This window comes from Natator depressus, chromosome 8 (assembly GCF_965152275.1).
Source record: "Natator depressus isolate rNatDep1 chromosome 8, rNatDep2.hap1, whole genome shotgun sequence".
Classification (NCBI taxonomy): domain Eukaryota; kingdom Metazoa; phylum Chordata; order Testudines; family Cheloniidae; genus Natator; species Natator depressus.
In genome coordinates, this window is record NC_134241.1 from 14,119,147 (window position 1) to 14,137,624 (window position 18,478).

The 18,478-nt window shown below is 41.0% G+C and overlaps 1 protein-coding gene across 5 annotated transcripts in view; it reads right to left on the reverse strand.

Annotated features, from left to right (window-relative positions):
- RAPGEF6 (Rap guanine nucleotide exchange factor 6) overlaps positions 1-18,478 on the reverse strand; it is a 231,223-nt gene that overhangs the window by 67,876 nt on the left and 144,869 nt on the right. For all 5 annotated transcript variants that reach the window (XM_074960463.1, XM_074960468.1, XM_074960466.1 and 2 more), the window contains one exon: positions 266-446. In XM_074960463.1, coding sequence (XP_074816564.1) covers positions 266-446 — 181 coding nt within the window. The remainder of the gene's footprint in view (positions 1-265; positions 447-18,478) is intronic.

The window sequence follows — 18,478 nt, forward strand, 5'->3', positions numbered from 1 at the left end:
TAGCAAACTGTAATCACCAAAGTATTTAGCATCTCAGTGCTAATATTTTCCAACACCTAATTTCTCATAATAAATATAAGAAGAGAATAATAGTCTAGTTTAGTTTATAAATTCTTTGGGACAACAAGAGTTGTAAAAAATCTCTGAAAAGCATCATCTATAGTTATAAGGCTATCTATTTATTAATAATTATGTACTTACACAGATTTCAAAGAAGTCTTTATTATTTGAGTTATAAAATAGATCATATCAAGGTCTCTCTCACCAATGTCATCATCTGTTTTGTCTGCAGGTTCTTTTTCAAGGCACTCTCGTACAACATCTCGCCCCAGTAACGGATCTGAAGTTCTGTCAATATCTTCATCTTCTTCTTCTTCATCTTCAGAGTCCACAGGTGCTTCTGGGAGGCCTGTTAAATCTACATCTCCCATATCACTTTCTGTAGCCTGTAGAAAAGAAATGATCAGGCAGTAAATTCAATTTCTACACAGGTTTAACAGTTTATGGCCTCAGCTTATAGTCCCAGTCAGTTTATACCACAAAAATGAAAAAGTATCCCTTGACTAATAATTATAAGCTACAAGTTATGATAGATCAACATGTTTACCACTTGAATACTTAAGGAAAGATACTACAATGCGATTTACTATTACAGAAAGACTGGTATAAATATCTATCTGGTGCATGTAAATGCATTTGTTTTTATATTTTATATAAAAAGCGTACATAAGAGGACAGAGAAGTATTTTTTTCATAAATCAGGGATGACTATATGTGTTGTCACTCATGAATTGTAGTCATCCCTGACTTAGGAAAACTAAAGTAGTATCTTGCACCATACATTCTCTATCTTTGTACATATATACAACCATTGCAATTTTATATGTTGCTGGTTGAACTCAAATTATCTAAATGATCTAAACCACAATTCATACAGTTTAGTTAGTTAGTTAGTATGTACACATTACGCCTCTGGCGTTTAGGGCAGTGACGAAGCTCCTCCACTCCTGTCTGTTTCTGGCAAGTATTTCAATGGGGCACAGCTGGGGAACCATTGAAAGATCATGCAGTGTAGTTGGAAGATAAAGTGCTGTTAGAAGCCTAGGTAGTATAAGCAGCAAGGAGTTCTGTGGCACCTTATAGACTAACAGACGTATTGGAGCATAAGCTTTCGTGGGTGAATTCCCACTTTGTCAGATGCATGTAGTATAGTTATTGTACAAGCTCAGCTTTGGATACCAGAGTTTAATTTCAGTTGTTCAACTAGAATCATAGAATATCAGGGTTGGAAGGGACCTCAGGAGGTCATCTAGTCCAACCCCCTGCTCAAAGCAGGGCCAATCCCCAACTAAATCTATGACAGAAGAAGAGCAGGAGACACTGGAAATGGTTTAGTTAGGTCACAACTTTATTCCCAAATGTCTGGGAGTACCTGGCAGATAAAAGTAAGATAATTCCATAATCATTGTACTTATACTGGGGGATGAGGGGGTGAGCTGCTGTCCACTTTATCCATCGTGGTCCTCAGCCAACCTACCACTGTGACCTGGCCACTCCCCATCCCCAAATGAGGGTTGGGGGGGGGCTATAAAAGAAGGGGGGTTGGCTCCCTGCCATACCAATCACAGGAGCCAAAAATCCCTCATTTTTGCTCCTTTAAAGACCACGTCCTTTAAGTCCTTTACCAATGCATTTAATCTGATCACTGTATCCCTTCCCTACAGAGCACCTGCACTGGACCTCTGCAGCACTGTATACCTTCCCTACAGAGCACCTGCACTGGACATTGCAACATCATAGCCTAAGCACCGTTTTATGTTTGCGCCCAAATAAGCCCCCAGTCTGATGTGGGGAAGGTGAAAAAACCATCTCCTTGGCCTATCTTGCAGGGAGGGAAAAAGTCCTTCACAGACCGCCAGGAAAGGAGCGATTAGCATAACACCCACAGCAGATCATGACGAAACCTGGTATTTAACTACCACAATGGGTGGGAGGGTAGGTGCTGCTCCACCTGGTATAGGTAAAAGAGGGCTTTTCTTACACTGGAGTGGAACTAAATAATCCTGCATCTCTTCTGGTCACCAGTGGGGATTGGAGAAATGGGTGACCATGGGATGCTGACCTGGTCTGAAGCTGCTGCAACAAGTCGCTTTGGTTCTCTAGCCTTTAAAGGGGTCACACCCTTTTCCTACAACACAGACAACGGCCCCCACCACTTCATGTGGGGTGAGGTCATTTGGTGTCCATTCAGTTTGCATATCTGCCCTCTCTCCCCTGTGTCTTCCTTGAAGCTATCTAGCCGTGTGCGGGCAACCCCCCCTCAGTTCCTTCTCTACCGCAGAGCCCCTTAGGGAGAACTCCAAAGTCGAGGGGAGGAGGGCTGGTTGTGGAGCACCCATCAGGGGACACATCTCAAAGAATCATCGTTACTCACAAGGCGACTAACGTCCTCTTTGTGATATGACTACATCTAATTTTTCCTGATTCTTGCAGTGAGCAACTTCCTCTTCTTCTTCAGTAGTGTCCCTATAGGTGCTCCACTGTAGGTGACTTCACAGCAGTATCCCCCAGGAAGGGCTGGGACTTGAGAGTGGAGTCTGTTATTACAGAGTACTGAGGAGCAGAAGATGGCATGGGAAGCTGCAAAAGTGTGGGCAGAAGCCCCAAACTCTGCAGATTGCTGAGACAGGGACATCTTTAAAGAATGTGACTGAGGTAGAAATTGACCTCATGGAGTGTGTACAGACTCGGGACAAAGGCAGCAGGTTGTGTCCTTGATAACAAAGGTTAATGCAACCTGAAACCCATTTGGATGGTCTTTGAGCTGATACCATGGAGCCTTTGGATTTTTCCATGAGGAAAAGGAAGAGTTTAGAGAACTTCCTAAACTCCTTAGTCCTGTCCAAGTAGAATGCTAGTGCTCTTCTAACAGCTGCCATATCCAGAATTGTCTCCCTGTTGTCACTTTGTGGTTTTGGGAAAAAGCAGGAAGATGGATCTGTTGATTCATATGGAAAGTGGAGGTAACTTTATGGAGAAACTTGGGATGCAGCCTCAAAGTTACTTTGTCTTTAAAAAAGACCATGTATGGAGGGTGTGCCATCAGGGCAACTATTTCTCCTATGTGCCTAGCTGAGGTGATGGCAATTAGAAATGCTATCTTCATGGACAGGTGTAAAAGAGAGCAAGTTGCCATGGGCTCAAAGGGAGAACTAATCAAAGCCCTGAGAACTTGGTTAAGATCCCAGGCTGGAGAGGGTGGTCTCACATGTGGGAAGAGATTCCCAATGCCATAAGGAATCTACATATCAGCAGGTGAGCGAACACTGAGTATTGTCTACCTGACAGTGGAAAGCCATTATGGCCACAAGATGTACCTTAAGGGAGCTGAGTGAGAGTTCTGATCTCTTGAGGTCTAAAATGTAGTCTAAAATCAGAGGGAGGGAAGACAAGGTTGGGGCTATATGCTTAGAATGACACCAAACTTGGAACTGTTTCCATTTTTGTAGGTAAGTATGTCAAGCAGTCGACTTTTGGCTATGCAGCAACACATCTTTCTCCTCATCAGAGCATTCTGCCTCTAAGTCTTGGAACCAAGAAGGAGCCACGCCTGAAGGCGGGGGACCACAGGTTGGGGTGAAGGATCAGCTTGTCGCTTTGAGAGAGCAGGTGGGCAATGGGCCGAAGAGGAACTAGAGGACATGTTGCCATCTCAGTCAGGTAAGGAAACCAGACTTGCCTTGGCCAGTAGGGGACAATCAGAATAATTCTGGCTTTCTCTCGTCCAACTTTCAACAGGACTTTGGACAGAAGAGGAAACAGGGGAAAGGCATACAAGAAGTCCTTGTCCCATGGGAGGATGAGGGCATCTCCCAGCAAATGTTTCCCCAGGCTGGCCCTGGAGCAGTAACAAGGACATTTCTTATGTCTGTAAATAGCAAAGAGACCTGTAATCAGGGTTCCCCAAAGGGCAAATATGTCTTGTAACACTTCTGAGTTCAGTTCCCAATCGTGGTTGTGAGAAAAGTTCTGACTGAGACTGTCGGATGTCACATTCTGTGTCCTTGGTAGACAGGCAGCTGTGATGAGCATGTTGTGACGGATGCACCTATTTCAAAGTTTGAGTGCTTTGGTACAGAGGGAGAGAGATCTGGCACCCCCAGTGATTTATGTAAAGCATACAGGTCACATTGTCCGTCATGACCTTCGTGTACATGTTCTTGATGAAAGGCAAAAAGACAGCCCTTAGCTCCCGTGGAGGGTCACTTCTGTGGAAGACCACTTGCCTTGAACCTTGTGGTCATGTAAGTGAGCTCCCCAGCCTATTAAGGTGGCATCCATCGTTAGAGTCGCCGTCAGCAGCAGCTGCACAAAAGGAACACCTGCTCGGACATTGGATGGGTCTTTCTATCAGTCCAGGGAGTGTTTTACTGCGCAGGGCAGTGATAGCAGTTTAGCTAATCTGTCCCTGTTTGGGAAACAGACAGAAGTGAGCCACATCTGAAGACACTGCACAAACATCTGAGCGTTTGGGGTGACAAAGGTACATTCTGCCCTATGACCTAGCACCTGTGGACAGTTCCTGGCCGATGTTTGAGGGTTGGCCTGGGCTGTCTCTGTGAGACTTGTAAGGGTGGTGAGGCTGTGTAGTGGAGGAATGCTCTCGTTTGTTCTGGGTCTAGGTTGGCAATAGCTACTGGATGGATAATCCCTATTATTCTAGCACAAATAACAGAAGCACCCAAATTAGTTTATCATAGGTAATCTAAAAATGTTATTATGAAACTGGAATGAGACACAAATGTCAACATAGTTTTGCTAGACAATACAATATTTTGGTCCCATTCACCAGTCATTTGAAAAAACATATATTGCTAAAACTGCATCAGTCAAGCTTTTTTTAAGCATAGCTGTAATACATTGCTACTACAGCAGAATTTTTTCCTCTAACTACTGGACAGTCCTACAAATCTTATATGGCTTCTTTCTTGGTATATTTAGTAAAGATGTACCAAATTTTTGGAAGCCAATTGTTTTTCTATTCTCCATGCAGCATCTTTCTCAGTACTGGTAGATTCATTCATGTTTATTAGAGTTACTACAAAAAGTTTGTATGGAATCACATAACCAAAGTTATAGATCAACTCAATACAGTCTCTCAAAGCTAAATCTTGCCTAGAGATTACGTTGCATGCCCAGAAAGTCCAGTCACCTGTTGATATTCTTAAAAGGAATAAGAAATTGTATAATCACTACCTTTATCTCTTCAAAACTTCACTTACCAAAAACAGACTAGGATTATCAGTAAAGACACCAGCGGCCCCCACAACACTTGATTAATGCTACAACAGTCTTGTAATGTGTAACATTAGCCAGGACCGGATGCCTACAGCAACAATTTTATTGCAATCAATGGATGCTGAGAAGTCAAACGAAACTGAGAGGAAGAGGGTAACATTGGCAATAGAAAACAAAATCATGCAAGCAGAAATATGTTCAGCTACATAATACAATTTTAGATGCACTATTTTGATAACTACATAAGATCATAGGCAAATGTGTCTACATACTTAATACTACTGAAATCTCAGTCACTTCTGCAAGCTTATTCCTATTTAGAATCACAGAAACGTAGGTCCGGAAGAGACCTCCGATGTAAGTTTAAAAATACAAACCCACATGTTAAAGATGGATCCTCGAGTATGGCCCCAAGCCCCCAATTCTGCACAATTTCACTTTGCCTACAGATCTCAGTGGAGGTCTTCCAGGATGTTCAGAAACACAAATACAGTGTGAATGGCATAGAGTCAAGTGGATTGAGCCCCATAATCAGCTTTGTGGAATCTTCATGAAATGTAGCAAAAGTTTTCATGAGATCTCTCTATTAATGTGAAATGAAAACTGGTGTTTGGAACTTCCCCTGCAGCAACTGACAAACGATTAAAATGTTTGGATTGCAAAGGTCCAGATATGTGCTAGGTGCTACCCAAAACAAGGAGAGACATGGCCCCTCCTCTGAAGGACTTACACAAAGCATTGCTTTAGTGCATGAAAGCTAGAGAGTGAAACCAGCTAAAAGGAAAAATGAACCAGTTACCCTGGTTTTCATTGTCCAAGTTGAGAGAAACACAAAAAGGGTTAACGCTGAAAAGAATTGTTAACAGTGAAGGTAACTGACCATTGTAACAACTTGCCTGGTGATATGGAGGATTCTCCGATACTTGGAGTCTTTAAATCAAGGCTGAATGTCTTTCTAGAACTACTCTAGCTCAACCAAAAGTTATGTGCTTGAAGCAGGTGAGATTCTGGGGCTGTGCTATGGAGAAGGTCAGACTAGATGATCATAGCGGTCCCTTCTGGCCTTAAAATCTATAAATCTAAAGTATCTATCCAGACCCCTATGCTGAAGCAGGACCAAGTAAACTTAGACCATGCCTGACACATTTGTCCAATCTGTTCTTAAAAACCTCAGTTGATGGGAATTCCACACCCTCCCTTGGAAGCCTGTTCCACACCTTAACTATATTTATAGTTAGAAAACTTTTCCTAATATCTAACTTAAATCTCCCTTGCTGAAGATTACCCATTATTTCTTTTCCTACCTTCAGCGGAGATGAAGAACAATTGATCACCACCCTCTTTAAAACAGCCCTTATCATATTTGAAGACTTATCAGGTCCCTGCTCAGTTGTCTTTTCTCAAGAATAAGCATGCCCAGGTTTTTTAAACTTTCCTCACAGGTCAGATTTCTAAATCTTTTATCATTTTGTTGCTTGCCTCTAGACTCTCTCCAATTTGTCATCATCTTTCCTAAACTGTGGTGCCCAGCATTGGAGACACTACTCCAGCTGATGCTTCCCCAGTGTCAAGCACAGCAGGACAATTACCTTGTGTCTCTTCCATATGACACTCCTGTTAATACACACCAGAATGATATTAGCCTTTTTAGCAAGTGCATCACATTGCTGACTCGATCAATTTGTGATCCACTATAAACTCCAGATCCTTTTCAACAGTACTATCACCTAGGCATTTATTCCCCATTTTGTAGTTGTACATTCGCTTTTTCCTTCCTAAGTGAAGTACTTTGCACTTGTCTTTACTGCATTTCATATTGTTTATTTCGTACCAATTCTCCAATTTGTCAAGGTTGCTTTGTATTCTAATCCTGTCCTCCAAAGCACTTGCTGTTTCAATGGAGATTATATACAATTTGCATTACGAAACTGAAGTGTTAAAAAAGTGAAATTACTTTTTCTATTACTGGTGCTTGAGCTATATTTGTAATAATCCTGGGGCTTTATGGCAGATCAAATCAGCTGAGCCAAGTACTGAAAAAGTAAAATTTCATTTCTTAGAAAAAAAAACAAAAAACAACCACCGCAGAGCAGAAAAATGCTTTAATTTGCCACAATGAGGAACAAAGTAAAGAATGTTGGGCTCCAAAGCTCTCAGTGACTATTCAATATATTTCCATTTTAAGACTATCTTCAGACAAGTTTTGTTGTAATAATTGAATCTAGAACCTGAAAGAGAGACTTTGGAGCTAAAGTAAAGTTAGGGGAGCTAAAGTAAAGTTAAATATAAACTCAACAAAATTAGATGAACAGAACATTAAGCAACCCACACAAAGCAATGACAACCTGACTGAATTCAGTCAGAGTACCCAAGATATTATGTTTCGTGTTGTTTTCTGTTAGAGGACTAAATAAAGGTGGTTAATTTTACACACATTGTGTGATTCTTTTACAACTAAAATGGAATAATCTAACATAAGGCTAGCACTAGGAAGCTGCACATATCCATATTCTTAATCTACACATGGTGAATTCACCTCCCTGCCACACACACACCTGGTCAGCAGTATCCTCTACATGTTGTGGACCTTCTCAGAGAAGACCAAGGTCTTTGCCCATCTCATGTTACAAGAGAATTAACACTCTGCTAAATTATTATATGTATTAAGGCAATGACTCTGGTGGAGCACTGTGCTAGGGACTGTCCAAACACATAGTAAGAAATAGTCCCTTCCTCCAAGAGTTTGCAATCTAAATAGACAAGGCAGACAAAGGGTTGAAGGGCACAGAGGTAAAGTGACTTCCCCAGATTCACACAGCAGTGGTAGAAGTGGGAGTCAAACCAGTCTCCCAAGTCCCAGTCTACTGCTCTATCCACTCAATCACACTGCCTGTAAAGTATTTATCAAAAGTAACATTCTGGTAAGGTAAGTACAAGACTATGGGTATGTAAGCTGAACAGAGAGTGAAATCCAAATGCTAATGAAAAAATACCAGTGGAATATGTTCCTAAGTAAATCTTTCAAGACAAAGTTCTCCATCATGTTGTGTCTAAACAGAGAAGTAAACTGAATATTGGCGAAGAATTGGTCTTCCTCAATCCAAAAGTCTATCAGGGAGGTAGGCATTGAGAAAGAGAGAGAGATAATATAATCCTGCACTTTAATTGTCCTTAACAGTAAATTACAATATTGAAGATAAGGACAATGACTACTACATTATGTCTAACTGCTTGACTTCTAGACTCTGCTCAGGAACCTGGAACAAGTAACATAACTAAACTCTTGCATTATACCATTGTGCCACAACTGTTGCAGATCTGTGTTTCATTGGTACAAATAAATAAGACTATTGCAAACCTCCTTGTTGATCAGATAATACAAGTGTGCAGATAAGGGAAGAAATCATCTTCATAGATTTATTAATTCCCTTTTTTTCAAGATGGAGCTTCATCCAGTTACGATCCTTGACTAAACTAGAGTGGTAAATAGCTAGGAAAGATCTAGGATTAAAGTCAAAAACAAAAAATCATCAAAAATTATAAAGATCATTCACTGCACTGCCCTTGAAAGACTGTGTGGTAGGAATACTTTTTATGTTTTGGAAAACTGAACATTGATTTACATTACAAGGAATAATTTTGATTGATTACATCACAATCAGTTGCAATATCTTCTTATTCCTAGAACAAAGCATTGTGGTGAGCAATATCAACATATTACATTAAATGCTAACCTCTTAATATAAATATTAGGGCTGTCAAGCGATTAAAAAAAGTATCGTGCCATTAATCGCACTGTTAAACAATAATGGATTACCATTAATTTAAATATTTTTGGATGTTTTTTCTACATTTTAAAATATATTGATTTCAATTACAACTTGGAATACAAAGTGTACAGTGCTCACTTTATATTTATTTTTGATTACAGGTATTTGCAATGTAACAAAACAAAAGAAATAGTATTTTTTCAATTCCCCTAACACAAGTACTGTAGTGCAATCTCTTTATCATGAAGGTTGAACTTACAAACATAGAATTATGTACAAAAAAAACTGCATTCCATTCAAAAATAAAACAATGTAAAATTTTAGAGCCTGCAAGTCCACTCAGTCCTACTTCTTGTTCAGCCAATCGCTCAGACTAACAAATTGGTTTACATTTGCAGGAGATAATGCTGCCCGCTTCTTGTTTACAATGTCACCTGAAAGTGAGAAAGTGGTACTGCTGCAGCGAGCGTCACAAGATATTTACGTGCCACAGGCGCTAAAGATTCATATGTCCCTTCAGGCTTCAACCACCATTCCAGGGGACATGCGTCCATGCTGATAATGGGTTCTGCTCAATAACAATCCAAAGCAGTGCGGACCAACGCATGTTCATTTTCATTATCTGAGTCAGATGCCACGAGCAGAAGGTTGATTTTCTTTTTTGGTGGTTCGGGTTCTGTAGTTTCTGCATCTGAGTGTTGCTCTTTTAAGACTTCTGAAAGCACTTCGTCCCTCTCAGATTTTGGAAGGCACTTAAAATTCTTAAATCTTGGGTCAAGTGCTGTAGCTATCTTTAGAAATCTCACATTGGTACCTTCTTTGCATTTTGTCAAATCTAGAGTGAAAGTGTTCTTAAAATGAACATGTGCTGTGTCACCATCCAACACTGCTAAAACATGAAATATATGGCAGAATGTGGGTAAAACAGAGCAGGGGACATACAATTCTCCCCTAAGGAGTTCAGTCACAAATTTAATTGACACATTTTTTTAAACGAGCATCATCAGCATGGAAGCATGTCCTCTGGAATGGTGGCTGAAGCATGAGGGGGCATATGAATGTTTAGCATATCCGACATGTAAATATCTTGCAATGCAGGCTACAATAGTGCCATGCAAATGCCTGTTCTCACTTTCTGGTGACATTGTAAATAAGAAGAGGGCAGCATTATCTTCTGTAAATGGAAACAAACTTGTTTGTCTTAACGATGAAGTGAGCTGTACCTCACAAAAGCTTATGCTCAAATAAATTGGTTAGTCTCTAAGGTGCCACTAGTACTCCTTTTCTTTTTGCGAATACAGACTAACACGGCTGCTACTCTGAAACCTACTTCATATTACATCACTTTACTAGCTTATGTAGCTCACATTAACTCAGAGGTGGGCAAACTTTTTGGCCCGAGGGCCAAATCTGGATATGGAAATTGATTGGCGGGCCATAAATGCTTATGAAATTGGGGGTTGGGTGTAGGAGGGGGTGAGGACTCCAGCTGGGGGTGCGGGCTCTGGGGTAAGGCCAAAAATTAGGAGTTCAGGGTGCGGGAGGGGGTGCTGGGCTGGGGCAGGAGGTTGGGGTGCGGGCTCTAGCTGGAGGCGCAGGCTCTGGGGAGGGGCTGAAAATGACGGGATGGGGGTGCACGAGGGTGCTCCGGGCTGGGACCGAGGGGTTCGGAGGGCAGGAGGGGAACCAGGGCTGGGGCAGGGGCACAGGAGGGGTTCAGGGTGCAGGTTTCGGGTGGTGCTTACCTCAAGCAGCTCCCGGAGGCAGCAGCATGTCCCTCCTCCAGCTCCTAAACAGAGGGGCAGCCAGGTGGCTCTGCATGCCACCCTATCCCCAGGCACCACCCCTGCAGCTCCCATTGGCCATGGTTCCAGGCCAATTGGAGCTGCGGGGGCAGCACTTGGGGCAGGAGCAGCGTGTGGAGCCCCCTGGCTGCCCCTACGCATAGAAGCCAGAGGGAGGACACTCTGCTGTTTTCAGGAGCCGTGCGGCACCGCGGCACATGCAGAGAGGGAGGCAAGCCCCCAATCCCGCTCCCTGGCTGAAGCGCCTGAGCAGGGAAATCCCCGGACTCTGCTCCCTGGCAGGAGCCTGAGGGATGGATTAAAAGTCTGAAGGGCCGGATGTGGCCCCTGGGCCGTAGTTTGCCCACCCCTGCATTAATTGCTTTGGAATAAAGCTCAAGTGCAAACTGTGTTTGGAGAGAGTCTCAGCAGCACAGTACCTTATTCAATGATTTCCAACCTTTCTACAGCTAAATAGCCTGAATTTTTATTGTGTTTTTCAATCATAGCAATACAGATTGTGGACCTCACTTCCCAGTTTGACAAGCTCAAGCTAAAATACTAACGCTTAAGCATATATGCATAATAAGGGGAGGAGGGTTCTTTGTTTCTGATTTAGGTGACAATCAGCCAATCAAAGACATGCAACCCTTCTTTCTACAAGCAAAAGAAAGAAGTGCTAGATTGTATCCAGCCGCTTCAGGAATGCATAAGGGGAAGGGACAAGAAGCAATCGCCTCCCAGACCTCTGAGCAATATAGATATGACGATAGTCCATGCAGACCCAGTCTGAAACTGCCCCAGCAAGTCACTCTGGCTCTCTAGGGTGACATGTTTTCCTACAAGCCAGACAATGGCCCCCCACCACTTAATGTGCGGTGAGGTCATTCCCCAAGGGTAAAAGTGAACTTTATTTAATTTTGCCCTAGTCTACTATGCCCGTGAACAAATAATTACCTGTGAAATAATAGATGGTTCTTAAACTGTGTCCCAAGGACCACTTGCAGATGGCCCACAAAGTGTTCACAGGTTACATAGTGATGGGAGAAAACCTGGGGGCTTTGGACAGCACACATTGAGCTATCTGTAGAAACAGCTGTTCCTGCTGCCAAGAATGATATCACAGCTGTTTCTACTGTCCATTATTACTAACACTGTCAACTTCAAAATTCCTTGATTAATTGTTAAATCCACTGATTTATTTATTTTTCAATTAACAGAATGTGTGTCGGTAGCATAGCTTTGAGCACATTTACATGATAAATATGCAATTATTTAATTTCTGATACATAGAGTGGCAATAATGAGTCAAAATGTCACCATCCCTTGATAACCAGCAGAATGCAATCACTGACTCAGCTCCACAAAACCATTACACAAATAAGGACTTGCAGGATGAGGGTTGGAGGGGCGGGGAACCCTATTAACAAACTAGCCTTTACCTAAGAGACAGAGAGAGAGAGAGAGAGAGAGAGAGAGGGAGGGAGAGGAGGCGGGGGGGGGGGCGGGGGGGAAGCCTGAGTAAAATGATGGGCATTACACACCATGTCTGGAAGGTCAAACTCTAATTCCAACAGACAGCAAACTTTAGTTTTCAGTTTTCAAATTTTACATAATACAAGCACAACCCTGTAATTACACATATTTATATACAAAATGTACAAACAACAAGGCGACAACACTGCATTTGCAAAAAGCTATGGCCTTCGGATTGACCTATGTTGTAGATCTGAAAGACTCTTAAGAGCTAAACTGTTTAGTACTTTAAACAGACTAATATTTACTCCTTAAGAAAATAAAACGCATCAGTATCACAAACCAGCACCAAAATAAAAACAGCAACTTAATCTACTCTATGAATGATTTAACATTTCATTTCATATTAAGTAGAACTACTGTAAGAGAAAAGAACAGACAGCCAAACAATTCTAAGCACATGTCAATTACGAAAAGGTCAGCAGTTGTCACCTTGTTTACCATTGTGGATGAACATTAATTATTAACCAACACGAGATCAATAATAAGAACAGCCTCCAAGTCCAAACTGCACATAAATTAGTTGAAGGGACGTATTTATTTTGTTTTTTTTTTTTTTTTTTTTTTTTTTTTACAGAAGCTAGCCTATTCCAGGGAAATAGTCTAAGAGGAATGAAGAAATGGCCTTGCCGACAATCTCCTTAATTCACAATAGTACTACGGAATAGTGTGCCCTCCTTTAGGCCTGATTTTTTTTTAAATTCACACTCAAATCCTCTTAAAAACATATAGGCATCATCAGTATGTCACAATAAACTTTTGGAACTTTTAACTCTTATAAAGCATTTAAGTTACAAAGGAAACCTAATATTATTAAGACAAAATATACTTCAGGGGCATGTAGAGCTATTTAGGACCAAAGTTTCATCTGTCTGAAAACTGTTAGCATACAACAATGTGTTCCAGTCTCCAAATTCGCCAAAGGGAAAAGAACACAGCTTCAGTCACTACCACTACATAGCAGAGATATTTAAAGTTTAAATGAAAACGAGAGGTATGTCAACTCAGTAGGCAATGAGAAAGCAACATAGGTAGCACAAGTTAACAACCAGCTCTATTCTCTGAAATGCTGACAGTATTCCTGGCAAGAAGGGAAGTATTACACCAAAGCTGTGATCTCGTGGTCCTCAAGAACCAAGGTAAAACCCAATAATATTTTAACTATTAAGAAGTTATAAACTATGGATAGTAAAATTATAGAAATGTAACACTATAAGTACCTGACCTTTTTTTCAAAGGGAGGCTAAATTAAGATGGATAGTATGTATGTATGGCAAAACTAAATGGACAGCAGGAAGGTAAATCAAGATTTGACAATCAATAATAGTGTGGCAGCCAACAAAGGCACTGCAAGATCTTACAACTGATACATAAAACCGTTATTAAGCTAGGAACAAGACTCTTTTCCTCAAAGGCGACAGGGATAAGCTGGGTGTCCTTGAGGAAGTCATTATATTCTTGACTATTTAACTTCCCCTGTTTCTATCTAAACTGCAAAATTTTGCAAAAAGCACTCCAGTGCACTTACAGTAATGGGTGCAAATTTTAAGATAAAATTTAAAAACTGCCACTTCATGCAAAATAAATACATTTCAATTAATAGTTTTGAATTAAATTAACCAATGTATTTTCTTGATCTTAAAAACAGCATGCTGCAATCTGTTGACCAACACAGTTTCTGTAGCACTCCAAGCAAGTCAAAACTTATAGATTCATGAATAGCTATAGATGCAAAGGGCCAGCTCCTTGACTCTTCTTAAGCTCCCTTTGTGCCGCTTCAGCAGCTCTAAACAGACTTAAGGTTTGTCTTCACTACCAGGGTAAGTCGACCAAAGTTACGTTATAGCTGGAATCGACGTAGCTTAGGTCGATTTACCACGGTGTCTTCACTGCGTTGTGTCCACAGGGGAAACTCTCCCGTCAACTTACATTACTCTTCTTGGAGAGGTAGTCAGAGTCGACCGGAGTCTGCCATCGATTTAGCGGGTCTTCACTAGACCTGCTAAATCGACACCCGCTGCATTGATTGTTGTCATAAATATAAAGGGAAGGGTAAACACCTTTAAAATCCCTCCTGGCCAGAGGAAAAACCCTTTCATCTGTAAAGGGTTAAGAAGCTAGGATAACCTTGCTGGCACCTGACCAAAATGACCAATGAGGAGACAAGATACTTTCAAAGCTGGATGGGGGAGAAACAAAGGTTCTCTCTGTCTGTGTGATGCTTTTGCCGACAACAAAAAAAGAATGGAGTCTTAGAACTTAGTAAGTAATCTAGCTAGATATGCGTTAGATTCTGTTTTGTTTAAATGGCTGATAAAATAAGCTGTGCTGAATGGAATGTATATTCTTGGTTTTGTGTCTTTTTGTAACTTAAGGTTTTCCCTAGAGGGATTCTCTATGTTTTGGATCTGATTACCCTGTAAGGTATTTACCATCCTGATTTTACAGAGGTGATTCTTTTACTTTTTCTTCAATTAAAATTCTTCTTTTAAGAACCTGATTGCTTTTTTTCATTGTTCTTAAGATCCAAGGGTTTGGGTCTGTGTTCACCTATGCAAATTGGTGAGGATTTTTATCAAGCCTTCCCCAGGAAAGGGGGTCTAGGGTTTGGGGAGGATTTTGGGGGGAAAGACGTGTCCAAGCGGGCTCTTTCCCTGTTATATATTTGTTAGACGCTTGGTGGTGAAAGCAATAAAGTCCAAGGGCAAAAGGTAAAATAGCTTGTACCTTGGGGAAGTTTTAACCTAAGCTGGTAAAAATAAGCTTAGGGGGTTTTCATGCAGGTCCCCACATCTGTACCCTAGAGTTTAGAGTGGGGAAGGAACCTTGACAATTGCAGCAGCATCAATCTCCCCGGTAGTGAAGTTACCGAAAGAGGGTAACTGATGATTCCTGTAGCGTAGGGGTTGTTTCAGGGTGGGCTGGGGACAGGCAGGGTGTTTGTCAGGGACAGGAACGGGCAGAGTTGGAGCACAACATGCTCCAGTAATCCTTGGCAGATCAGCTCCTTGAGGGCTATTACTTGCCAGTGTGTGTAAGTGCAGCCCTGAGATGACACAAACTTGGGCCAGTTCAACATCTAGCAGGTCCCTGAATTTGGGGAAGATTGGGGAAGAGGGAAGTACCATAAACAATGCCTACCTCCTCAAGTGCAGTGTTTTGCTCCAGATCTAACCCTATCTCTTTATCTAGAAAAAGGAGTACTTGTGGCACCTTAGAGACTAACCAATTTATTTGAGCATAAGCTTTCATGAGCTACAGCTCACTTCATCGGATGCATACTGTGGAAAGTGTAGAAGATCTTATTATATGCACAGAAGAAACAGATTGATAGAGCCAGAAGAGTACCCAGAAGTCACCTACTACAGGACAGGCCTAACAAGGAAAATAACAGAACGCCACTAGCCGTCACCTTCAGCCCCCAATTAAAACCCCTCCAACGCATTATTAAGGATCTACAACCTATCCTGAAGGATGACCCAACACTCTCACAAATCTTGGGAGACAGGCCAGTCCTTGCCTACAGACAGCCCCCCAACCTGAAGCAAATACTCACCAGCAACCACATACCACACAACATAACCACTAACCCAGGAACCTATCCTTGCATCAAAGCCCGTTGCCAACTGTGCCCACATATCTATTCAGGGGACACCATCACAGGGCCTAATCACATCAGCCACACTATCAGAGGCTCGTTCACCTGCACATCCACCAATGTGATATATGCCATCATGTGCCAGCAATGCCCCTCTGCCATGTACATTGGTCAAACTGGACAGTCTCTACGTACAAGAGTAAATGGACACAAATCAGATGTCAAGAATTATAACATTCATAAACCAGTCGGAGAACACTTCAATCTCTCTGGTCACGCAATTACAGACATGAAATTCGCTATTTTACAACAAAAAAACTTCAAATCCAGACTCCAGCGAGAAACTGCTGAATTGGAATTCATTTGCAAATTGGATACAATTAACTTAGGCTTGAATAGAGACTGGAGTGGCTTAGTCATTATGCAAGGTAGCCTATTTCCCCTTGTTTTTTCCTACACCCCCCCCCCCCCCCAGGCGTTCTTGTTAAACCCTGGATTTGTGCTGGAAATGGCCCACCTTGATTATCATACACAATGTAAGGAGAGTGGTCACTTTGGATAAGCTATTACCAGCAGGAGAGTGAGTGTGTGTGGGGGGGGGGGGAGGGGTGAGAAAACCTGGATTTGTGCTGGAAATGGCCCAACTTGATTATCATACACATTGTAAGGAGAGTGATCACTTTAGATAAGCTATTACCAGCAGGAGAGTGGGGTGGGAGGAGGTATTTTTTCATGCTTTATGTGTATATAATAAGATCTTCTACACTTTCCACAGTATGCATCTGATGAAGTGAGCTGTAGCTCACGAAAGCTTATGCTCAAATAAATTGGTTAGTCTCTAAGGTGCCACAAGTACTCCTTTTTCTTTTTGCGAATACAGACTAACACGGCTGTTACTCTGAAACCTCTCTCTTTATCTAGAGAGAGATATTCTAATACTCTAGGAGGCATTCATATAATGTCACTGGTTTTGTTTTCATGTTCTGTTAGAATAAAATATTCACTGCACTGATTAAACAAAACTACAATAGTGAAGTCTGAAATTACAGCAAAAGCAATTAATAAAACCAAACTTTTTAAACAAAGTCAAGGTGTTTGAGTGAACTACCCTGTGGCTGTGTGAACTCTTCCCTGCACGAGTGAAAAGCTGCTTGTGAACTGTACCCTGAAGTTTCTTCCACAGGTACTGGAAATTAGTTGAGCCATACTTGTTCGCTTGGAGGATCAAACGGGTTAGGTTTGAGATTAAATGTGATTATTTCACACAGCTCTGCTTATCTCTTTGCTAGGGAAGCATTACAAGAAATGAAGCACTGAGTTTTATCCATAAGAGAAAGAAAATATCTGGCTTAAAGTTCACCATCTGATGGGTCGTATTGCTAATATGAAACCACTTATACATATAAAATGAGAACACAGTCAGCTGTGGTCATTCACTTGATGTTATAGACACAGGCACAACACCATGGACAGTCAGTTTGAAAGCTCTGTCTACATTTGTTGTTCTAGCAATGATGTGGGGAAAGTCTTAGATTACTTATTTTCATTTGTTCGTGAAATCAATTAAGGGTTTAATGCTATACAGTCAGAGAAATTCTCATAGACAGCAATAATTTTCTGCTGATCTAGAATTCAACAGGAGAGTGTTTTTTTTCCTGTTTAACATCCTGGAGAGAGAAACAGCTGGGACGAGCAAAACTCCTTTTCAACATTATAGCATGGAGAAATCTAAACCATGTTAACAAAACTTGCAAAAGAGGTAACAAAACTTTCCACTGTTCTCAATCTCCACTTCTTATCCTCTCCTGACCTCTACTTCTGTCATTAGCATCACACCAACCGTCGGAAAGAAATGAAAAACATTCTATAAACAAGTTTAAGATTCTATTAATTCAAATGTTTCACTTCAAGCTTAGGTCACCTTAATCAAACTTTTTGTGTTCAAAACACTATTCTTCTTTTGCTGATGTTAGTTTTGTTGCTGAACTTAAAATGCTACCTCTAGTACACATGGAAGAAGTTTAGTATTCACAAGAAACTAAACTGATTGCCAAAGCCCAATATTATTTTACCAAATTTTTTCAGAGTACAAGTTTGTTAAAATAAACTGTTTTCGTCATAGTCACTCAACTAATACAGTATCTTCATATTTTGTATTTATTGTTTTTAAAAGAAACCCTTAGAACTCCCTAACTTAAACTCTTAAATTGGTTACCATCTTTGCATGATAACTATTAAACTACTGCCAACATTTTAAATAATGAAAACAAGAGATTCTTTATAATGTCAAGACACTATCCCATACTATATGCGCATTGTGCACAGATGGATGCATTACAAAATACTATGAAATGCTACATCATGAAAATATTATGCAATATTATATTCATACATCAGTAGAATTTTATAAAAACAGTGAAAATATTTTTATGGGTTTATAAATTTAAGTTGGAATGATCAAACTGCCTACCATCTCTGCAAAGAGAACCAGA